The sequence below is a fragment of the Austrofundulus limnaeus genome, unplaced genomic scaffold (assembly GCF_001266775.1).
Source record: "Austrofundulus limnaeus strain Quisiro unplaced genomic scaffold, Austrofundulus_limnaeus-1.0 Scaffold97, whole genome shotgun sequence".
NCBI lineage: Eukaryota > Metazoa > Chordata > Actinopteri > Cyprinodontiformes > Rivulidae > Austrofundulus > Austrofundulus limnaeus.
Genome location: NW_013952499.1, coordinates 70,978 through 81,512, shown reverse-complemented (window position 1 = coordinate 81,512; position 10,535 = coordinate 70,978). Strand labels below are relative to the sequence as shown.

Genomic DNA, 10,535 nt, shown 5'->3' with positions numbered 1-10,535 from the left:
CTTCGACTGAAATAACTCATGAAAGTCGGGTCTGATTGGGTCGGGTGACTGTTACCCAACACAGATGTAGAGTTTGAGTTCGGTCCGTGAGGTTTCAAGACATTTTGGGATAGGGTTGGGCATAATCGTATCGTGTGCAATTAATCGACAGAAAAACATTAATCGATTCATTTTTGGCACTTGACGATTAATACGATTAATGCCACCAGGCAGGCTGACTGTTTGCTGCTCCTCTCTGATTCAAGTATGACCAACATTAAAAAAGTTCTGTAATTTATTTATCTATCAACACAGTTTAAAGTTTGATGTTTAGCCTGAAGTCTGTAATTTTGACACAATTTGGAACAGATTTTTACGAAGAGCCAATTTTCTTCCTATAAATTGGTCATGTGACTTGGATATAAGGGTGTCCAGATTAATCGTCAAATTAATCGTTATCGGCTAAATACCACTGGTTAACTTTTTTTTGCCAATATCGCCCAACCCTATTTTGGGATGTAGCAAAAGGAATTACGGATCGAAGATTGAAAGTTTTCGCTGCGCAGGATCGTTTTGGATAAGTTGAACGAAGATGTGGGTCATTTTGTTCCGCCTCAGCCTGACCCGTATGACTGGACTGACATGACATCACAAACTTGTGCCCGATTAACTAAAAGAACTGGTTCTCGTCAGAGCCGAGAGGAAAATTAGCATCTCGAGGAGTCACAGGAAGGAGTTAAAAACAAAACAAAAMAAAAAACCCTCACTTTTTGTTAAAGCGAATTCCCTCCTGGTGTCTTTGTGTGTTATCAGTTCCTCTGTAGGGCACTGCAGCACACACTACATTTATTGAAAAGTCCAGTGTCACACGCTTCTGTGGAAAAGAGCCCCAAGGACCGTGCCCCCTCCCCCACCACCACCTCCTCCTCATCCTCACTCTGTCAAGCCCCAACCGTCCTAATCTGACCCTTTTCTAGAACTCTAAAGCCCCTCCATGTCTGCTGGTGTAATCAGTGATGTTGAATTTTCTTAATATTTGTTAAAAGATTTACTGGAGGAGGAAACGAAAAGCAAACACGGCCCCATTTTTATTTTTTTTTATAACATTACAAGACTTAGTTGCAGAAACTTTGATATTCTATGCAACATGGAAGCGTCCCGTGTCATCACGGACGTCCCCTGCTCCGCTACAGCTCGCTGGATCCGTGGATTCTGTCCGTGTTTTAATCACCGGATCCGCCGAGAGGAGATCTCCCAAAAGCATGTGATCGTTTATCAGCCCCGCTCCTCTCGCTCTGGTTGGGGGCAAACTCTCAGCCTCTCCTCCTCCAGAGCCGGCACTGAGCGCACGCAGTCATGTGGCGGTGCCAGGCCCGGAGGAGGAGCCCGTCTGGAAGACGGGGGGGAGCGTCCGTCCAATCGGATCCGTTCAGAGCGTCCTGGGAAACGTCTTTTATAATCACCGATGAGACCGGTCCTCCTCATAATGCTCGCCTTTGTCCAGGAACAGGAAGTCACCTGAGGAAGTAAAACTTTACAGCATAATGCTGATGGAGACAAAATTTAAAGGATGTAATAAAATATAACCTTTTTTTATATAGCGTGAATTACAACAAACTGTGCATTCATTACACAAGTTGAAGCCTTTTGTTGACACAGATGGGATCTTTGTTGGACACAGTTCAACTGAAAATGTTCTTATAGACGTTTATTCACAGTGATACCCGTTGAGCCGATTATTTATCACCTCTTTCAGTTTCTGATCGTTGTGGCCGCCCAGCCATGGCTTCTCGCTGAGGTGCTTTCTGGGTAATTTAGTGTAAACACCTGGAAGTTTAGTTTGTGGTTAACGGAGCCGTTCCTCTGCGTTTTTCTGCTTAGACGGGGTTTAAAGTAAATTTTCGATTCGTTCGTTTGTTCAGCCGTCGGCACAAGTTGCATCAACATTTCCTCAGTCAGCTGATTTTTATTATTTTTTAGTAATTTATTTTTGGTACGAAGTYACTATTGATTAAAAATGTACCCGTTAGTTTCATGATGATCATTGAAGGAATCTGAAGTACGTTTTACCTCTGATGTACCGCGATGCTAAAGGTATTATGATATAATTATTATATCATATATAAAGTACAACACAAGGTTTACTTGTTTGTATTTTTAGTATTAAAAAAAGAGTTGAAACATTTGTTTTGAATGACCTTTAGACCAGCTCTGGAGTCTTTGTGTTGTTTTGTTTTTTTCCAGATGATTCACTGAAGGTAAAGATGGTTGACCGTTGAGTGTAAATGCACTTTGTTGTTTAAAACTGTCTGTACGGCAACACCTTGTGCATTTAAAGTGCCTGTGACGTGCATATTCTTCAAATACAAATACAAAATACGTGCATATTCTTCAAATACAAAAACATTTTTATATGTAAGGAACTTGGCATAAAATGCACATTTTGTCTCATAACTGGCATATTTTCTTCTGAACTTGTCTCAGACAAAGTGAAACAGGAAGTGACATCAAAGGGGAACTCTTTAAGAAAATGAACTCTCTGGTCTTTGTTTATTGAAACATTTTTTATTTAAACTCTGACTCTTCTTTGATAGTGACTCACATTAATTTAAAGAAACATCAAATTCTTCTGTACAGTCTCTGTCAGCTATTTTTGTAACACTGTTCACAATTCCCCTTTGACATCACTTCCTGTAACTTCACATGCAAATATCTCAACAACTGTTCATCTCAGCGACGTGGAATTTGTTTTGTAAAATATCATTAATGCTGTCTTTCCAAAAATGCATTCATATTTATTACAAACATTTGATGTCACAGGCACTTTAAAACAGGAATGATTTTGAGACTATCTGCCCAACACTGGGATTGATTTGACTGATCTTGTTGTTGCTCTTCTTCCTCACTCTGATTATATTTATTTTAATCAAATTAAATTAATTTTCCTCAGGAGTTCTTTGATCACGCAAAGAAGTTGTGGGACGACGAAGGAGTGAAAGCCTGCTTCGAGAGGTCCAATGAATACCAGCTCATCGACTGCGCACAATAGTGAGTTTTTATTTAAAATCCTGTTGATTTTTTTGTGCCGTTCGAGGGCTGCAAACGTTGGTCCGAGTGCTGTTTGAGCGTTCCCAGGTCGCTCTTGTTTGTCCTCTCTCCGTGTCCTGTTTGAGGCTTGGAGCCGAGCGTTTCGGGTCGTACGGCTGAGGCGTGTTTGCTCTGGGTGTGGCGAGCAACAGTCACAGCCATCCTTATGGAAAGAAAAACGATACGCACGTCTCCTCGCGCCGGCCCGTTTGCCTCGGCTCCATGGCGATATGCAAAGCTTGGCGTGACACCCGCCGCCGCCGCCGAAAGCTCAGAGCTCGTTCAAACCGATGGAAAACCTGCAGTAGTAATGCAGCGACGGGACGCGTTGCTGGAAGGAACCGTTTAAGTTTGTGTTTCCGTGTTGAGGTTTTGCAACGTTGAACAAAACTCTGATTTCACACAGACCTTCTGTTGTAAAAGTTTTCTTCATAAAGGTTGTACTTTAGATACCGTTGTTGGGAAATGCTGATAACAGCGGTGAGCCAAGGTGCAGACATTGATGACTTTTTTTTTTTTTTTTTGCTTGGTGCCCCAGACTGGAGGGCTCATACAGAACCTTGGACTCAGTAAAGAGCCTTCTGTTGGCTGTTTAAAGGAAGTTTGGACATGCAAAGTGACTTTGCTGATTACTCTCCTCCTGCTTCCTCTCTTGATTCCCGTGTAAATAAGTAGCCGTGCTCTCATCTCAGCCCGCTGTCGCTCATCCCCTCCTGACCCGAAAAGGTTGCCTCATTTTATATTGTTTATTTCTTGAAAAGATACATCTGGTTGCATTGTCTGTGAGCAGCTTCCATAGACAGGAGGAGGCAAAGTCAGGCGATGGTTGGAAAGTCACATGAATCTGTAAGGTGGAGCTGAAACAACCCATGGCTTGTGTTTGTCTTTGCTCACTCCAAGGCAGTATCGCTGCACAATATGTTTAAAAAAAAAAGGTTGAGTTTATTTGAGCCCGTATTCCAGGATCAGCACAGCGACGTCATGTCATTTTCTGTTGTCGTAAATATTTCAAACCTTGATAACTTCCTTTTTGCCGTGCCGTAAACGCAGCAGTCCTCTGAATGTTGAAACCTCGAGGAGCATAACTTTAAAAAAAAAAGAAAAAAGAAAAATCACCATTATCTGGAGCGCCGATAATACGGCCGTCCTGTGACACGAGCAAACATTAACAGAGTAAAACGAAGACAATGAAGAGCGTGTGCTGCTCAAACAGAGTTTTCAGGTGTGCACACTGTTTATTTTAACTTGGGCGCTCTGCTTTCTGTCCTACATCTGCTCTTGTAAACTCAAAATGCTCTTAAATGACTGATGCTTTAGTTTCTTGTTTTTTTTTCCTCAGCTGATACAGTTCTTTTTTTTTTTTTTACATTAAATCACAGCTCCTATCATCGTGTAAAGATGTTGAATCTGTTTGATTTCTGTGTGAAATGTTGGAGTCTCTTCTGCTCAGGTTGCTTCATCCGAGCTCGGTGCGTTTTCCTGTTTTCTCCTAGTTGTTGACGTGTATTAAAACTGTCTGTTATTTGATTTTAAAAAGCCACAGTGACCGAATACCTGCTGCGTTTGTGTGTTTAGACCGGAGTCTGGAGATCGTCAGACTGCGCGGCCTCTCGCTCGCTTCCTCTTTCTGATTTTTAACCCGTGAATCAACTCTGAATGAAGGGCCTTCACAGRAACTTTGTCCCACCTGGCAGCAGACCAGTCTGCGTAGCGCCACAAACACACGGACATCCATTGTTGTTACGGCCACTCACCCACTGGAAACGCTGGTAGACGGCTTCAGCAGCCAAATGGGTTAGATGGAAGGGAGCAAAGTTTAACAAGTTAAACACAACTTGATCCGAGAGTCTAAAGAGTTTGTGTTGTTGCATCTTCTACCTTCATGTCGCCCTGAACTCGTCACAGAGACCTTTTATTTTCTCTCGCCTTTTTTTTTTATTGAATGTTTATTTGTGTTTGTATAGTCGGCTTCGTCTCAGATYGTGAACATGATAAAACTGCTTTCAGTCACTCGGCGTAAATTAAAGAGGAAGTTGGCTGACATGAAAGGGGGTGTATAGGAGGAACAGATTGTTTTTACACACCAATAGTCAAAAAAAGCTCTGTTGTAAAACCACAAAACCTATCAGACTAGACAAAAGAAGTGCGGTGCTGTGAGATAAAAACACTTAAATCCCTATTTTCATCAGTTTGATTGTTGTCGTTCGAAATCTTGGATCAGGGTCAGACTTTTACCAAACAGGGTGTCGTTTTCACGTGTAGGTTAAAGCACGATAACAGAAACCGAAACAACTGAGTGGAAAACTTCAAACTGGGTGAGGAACTCTGCTATCAAGATGAGATTGTGGAAGATCGTTTCATGTCTCAGGTTTCATATTACAGGAAGAGAGTCGCGCTACATCTGCGTCGTCTCTGCCAGGCAGAGGTCTTAAAGCTGACCGGGGTGTCAGTAAGGTTTTTTCAGGCTCTTTTAAAGAACAACCAGGTTCAAGGGAGACTGTAGACCAGTCCAGTCCTGGTCCTGGAGGGCGAGAGGTGGTCTTGATGGAAGACATGCAGCTGAAGAGCTGATCCTCCAACATGGAAACACAACAGAGCGACTCCATGTATACAAACACAAGAACCGAAGTTCAGGAAGTTGAAACATTTCAAACTTTATTTATAAAGCCCATTTTAAACAACCAAACTTGACCAAAGTTCTGTTCAATAAAACAATAAAACCATGATGTGAAGATATGAAAAACCAAAAACTATAAACTCAAACAGATACAGTGATGATTAAACATTGTGTTTAAAATCAAGAATGCATGAGTCTCTACAAACAGTGAAGCACGGTGATGGTAAAAATCCATCAGGGAAGCCCCAAATATTCAACCAATGTCTTAAATAGATGACTTTATCATAAAGGACGAGTAGTCCYGGAAGTGGTGGTCTTGTCCACCCAGAGACCCGATCTGAACAATATATCGTCATCGCAATACCAGAGTGCACAATATGGAATGATTGTTGACCCATGTGTTTGAAGAGTTTTGAAGTTGATGCTAATGCTACATTTAGCCAGTAGGACAGAGTCTCACTCCAGACACAAATATTGCCAAAAATGCTAAAGGTCACATAGTTAGGAAGTAGGAAGTACAGATTAGAAAGGGAGGAAAAGAAAAGGCGAAWATTGCATCTAATATCATCGCAATAATTTAGGGATGCACGATATATTGGCATTCATATTGGTATCGGCCGATATTGGTCATTTTTTTAGAATATTATTGTCAGTTTGACATGTAAAACTAGGCYGATATTAATGTCCGATATTGATTTGCCAATTTTTAGCTTTGTGTTTCTGTTTTGGGAGGGGAGATGGTTGGTTGAGCGGCTTCTGTTTGATCATGATAGTTATATTGATGCTGCGCAGCCAGGAATAACTGAAGCAGGGAGTCATGTCAGATTTCCTGTCGTTTGTTTACGGTATCTAAAAAAGACTCAAGTGTGTTTGTGCGTATATGTATAATATAATATATTTTCTAATATGGTGCAGCCCTAACCCAAACATCATTCAGGTGTTGTTGATTGCACGAAGACAGGATTTGATCTTATCTCCCAAATATGATAAATAATAAAAAATAAAGAGCAGTTATCGTCCTGAAAATGTTCCATTTCACTGCCTTTTTTTAAACTTTAACTGTTACACATTTAGTTTTTTATTTATTTATTTGTTTTCTTTGTTAAGGCAGACGTTAAAACCTCTGCCGCTTCGCCTCTGTTGTCCTTCACAGACCTTGCTCCACTGCAGATATTTTTTCCAGCAGGGCCCAACGCTGGCTGTTCCAATCGGACAGAGGCACAGGAAATAAGTACAGGCCGACGGCGAGAGCTCGTTATGCCAAAAAGCATGTCCATATCGATGCTTTCGGAGTCCTGTCACCCATCGATCCGCCCTCTGCATCGCTCATTTATACGCTTTAAGAGCACAGATATGTGTCTGCCAGTTGATTGATTAGGAGCTATTTTCGGCCGCGGCGGGCCAGTTCCATCGCAGTGCCTTGGATGTGTCAGTGGCAAAATCAAACACGCAGATCTGACCTCCGAAGTCTGAACCCAGGAACCCCCCCCCCTCCCCCCCGTGCGCACAGTCTCATGGAGCCACGGTTGAGAGGCCTGCAGAGAGGAGAGGGGCGCAGGATCTCCACGGTCTTACTGCCGGAGTCAGGAAGTGTTGCTGAACATGAACAAACTGCACAGCTGAGGACGAGTCCTGGGACGGAGACAGACTGTTGATTACGGGTCCATCCATCATCTATATCCACTTCTTCCTTTCAGGGTCACGGGGGTCACTGGTGCCCATATCCAGCAGTCACTGTGTGAGGGGCGAGGTACACCCTGGACAGGTCCATCACAGGGACATATGGAGACAAACGAGACACACAGCCTTTCACTYTCTCATTCACACCTAGGGACAATTTGGAGTTACCAAATTAACCTAACTGTCATGTTTTTGGTCTGTGGGAGGAAGCCAAAGCTCTTCTTCCATCCAAATTTTACAGGTTTTCACAACAAAGTATTGTATAATCATCTTTAATCTGGGTCTTGCTTTGATATATATACACTCATACTGTTACAAATACAAATGCACACGTCACTTCCAGTTTTTTAGACATTTGGAGCATCCCCTTGCCAAACTAACACCGTTCAAAACACAAAATACCTACAAAGCATTGAAAAAAGTCACAGTATTGACTTGGCCTACAGACTGATGATTCACCTTAACAAACCAGATCTATGTAGGCCTTTCTCCACAAACCCCAGAACACATGAGGACGCCAAAGACTCAGAGCTGATGTACAGTGGACCGACATTAGGACAGCTGTAGGGCTGCACGATATGGACTGCATGTTAAAAACTGACATTACAATTTTTTTCTAACTTTGCAATACATTAAAAAACATGAATTCTCAACGGACCGTTTAGTGCATTGACTTATGGTTTACACATTGTTTTATTTTTCTTCCTACATCGCAGGACCTGCATTGTGATTRTAGTACACACATACATTGCAATGCTCAGACGGTATATCGTGCATCTCTAGGGTTAGGGTTTTAATGCTCTGGCTGAGAGGTCGACACATCCGTGTAAAAACATTAACACTATTTTAAACTACGCAGAAGGCCATAATCGGGTGCAGCGTTTAGTAAACGGCCCAAACACAAAGATTGTCCATGTTTACATACGTCCCAATAAGTCCTCGAGACCGAGCTGTGGATACACAGACTCCTGTAAGGACGGGCCTAGTTCTTGGCCGAGGTTGGTGTTGGGGTTTGTGCTGGTCACGGGACTCCGCCACCAGCCCGGGGGCCGCTGACACAGTCAACTGGAACAGTGAGGCGCTAAGAATGGTCGGCATTGTCAGCCTTTCCCCAACCCCGGAGGGCCAACAGAAACAGAGAGGCTACGCTTCGCGAACCGGTCCTCCTCAATAAGGTGCTTCTTCTGTTCATGGAAGAGCCCATGAGAGGAGATATTTATACATCGGCTGCGTGTCACTGCCGCTTTTTATGTCACCAGTGGGGGGAAAAAAAACAACGTTAATGCTTCATYTTCCAGCAGGTTTTTGTCTAAGCTTGGGGTGAATCTTAAATTAGTTGGTTTATCAAGTGATTCTATTTTACAACAAAATCATAGTTTTATCATTTCTTAATTTCTACACTTTTAAAAACAGATATTTTTTCCTTTTCATCAGTGAACTGTCCAAAACTTCCATAGAGGAGCAAACATAATTATTTGAAAGTTAATGTACACTGTGAAAGACACAAGCAAATACTATTGACAACTAAAAACAATCKTTTAATTTTTCACTCTAAACTACAAGCAAGGAGAAGAGATATTGGAGCACTTTTCAAAATAAAAGTTTTTCGGCAGCAATTTGCTTCAACAGTTTTTGCAAAATTCCATCTTTTAAAATACATCCTGAGAAAAACTAGGTTTTTATTTCATATTTACCCATCAGATTTAAAAAAAAAGGCACCAATAATAAATAGAAACAACATAATAAAATAGTTATAGGGGTTTTTGTGCTTTTATTTATGAATCTTCCAAATTTGCATAATTTCTTTTATCCTTTTAACYCAGTTTTCCATAAATTATACCTGTTAGCTTGTAGATTTCTAGTAAAAAGAAACTAAACCAACAGTAAAAACTGTTATTCTTATGAGGGATTATAAAAGCCATTAATCCAGATTAACAAAAACACTTGTTCTGATCAGATGACCCTGCTCTCAGCTGACTGAAGGAAAGTCAAAGGCGGGTCTGTGGAAAGGGTGTGTCCTGGTGTGTTTCGTTACACAATCTGAGCAAAGAAAGGGTTGATTTTCATCTGATCTGCAAAATATTCCAGTGGAGTCTCTGCGGGACTCTGRTCCACACAGACCGCCGTCTTTAAGGTCCTTCCAGCCCCCCCTGTGGGACCCTGTCCCTCATAGTCTCCTGCGTTTCTTCGAATCTTCAGGCCAGAGAGCGATAGAGAAGATGCTGCAGAGCACATGGGAGCACATGCCAAGCTTTTTTTCAAAGACAAAAAAAAAAAGAGTGTGTGTGTAACACAAACATCAGTTAACATCTGTGTTCCTGTAACTTTTAAATGACTTTCTATCCAGGTGATTTCTTCCTGATCAGAGTTTTCTGGCTGCTTATTTTGTTTTAACACCCTTCTTCTTAATCTATCATTTCAAAACCCCTCTCCTAAACTGAAACAACTTGTTTCCAGGTTATAAATCRCAGACTTTCAACAAACTACGTATCATTTTAAACTTCAGCTCATGCAGGTCGCTTCACGCTGTGTTTAAATTAGATGAACGACCAAAATCTGCTCAAAACGTCAGAACTGAGCTTTAAGGTGCCTGCGACGTTCATATCCTTCAAATACAAGTTAAAGAAAACATCTTTATGTTTAAGAAGCCTATCATAATGCATCTGATTTTAACCATTTTGTTAAATAACTGTAGCATTTTCCTTGAGTTTGGCTCAGTTACTGAAACAGGAAGTGACATCAAAGGGGAACTTCCTGGTTTTTATTATTTGAGCTCTGACTCTTCTTCTGTCTGAGACTCAAAATACTTTAAAAAAACATCAGATTCTTTTCTGCAGTCATCGGAGCGATGCTCTGTTTACCTGCAGACATTCCCCTTTCACNGGCCTGAGGGGTGATGGTGTCCGGCCACACCCAGGTAAAAGCTCTGCCTCCACCTTTAGCCACTGTTCGAACACGCCTCACCTTTGACCCTCTGCCTGAGGAATGCGGTCAGAAGGGGACACTGAGTTATTTATAGCTACTTCCATATATTTTTGTCCGTGTGGTTTGTTGACAGCTCGTTCCAGATCATTTCATTGGAGTTAGCCTGAAATATGTTGATTTTTTTAGGCGGATGTTTTCAGTAATGCCAGAATTTTTACCTTGGGGATTTAGAGCCCCAATTTAGAGA

At 41.7% G+C, this 10,535-nt stretch overlaps 1 protein-coding gene across 3 annotated transcripts in view; it reads left to right on the top strand.

Annotated features, from left to right (window-relative positions):
• Positions 1-10,535, top strand: part of gnal2 (guanine nucleotide binding protein (G protein), alpha activating activity polypeptide, olfactory type 2) — a 49,820-nt gene that overhangs the window by 19,294 nt on the left and 19,991 nt on the right. For all 3 annotated transcript variants that reach the window (XM_014012961.1, XM_014012963.1, XM_014012962.1), the window contains exon 5: positions 2,930-3,027. In XM_014012961.1, coding sequence (XP_013868415.1) covers positions 2,930-3,027 — 98 coding nt within the window. The remainder of the gene's footprint in view (positions 1-2,929; positions 3,028-10,535) is intronic.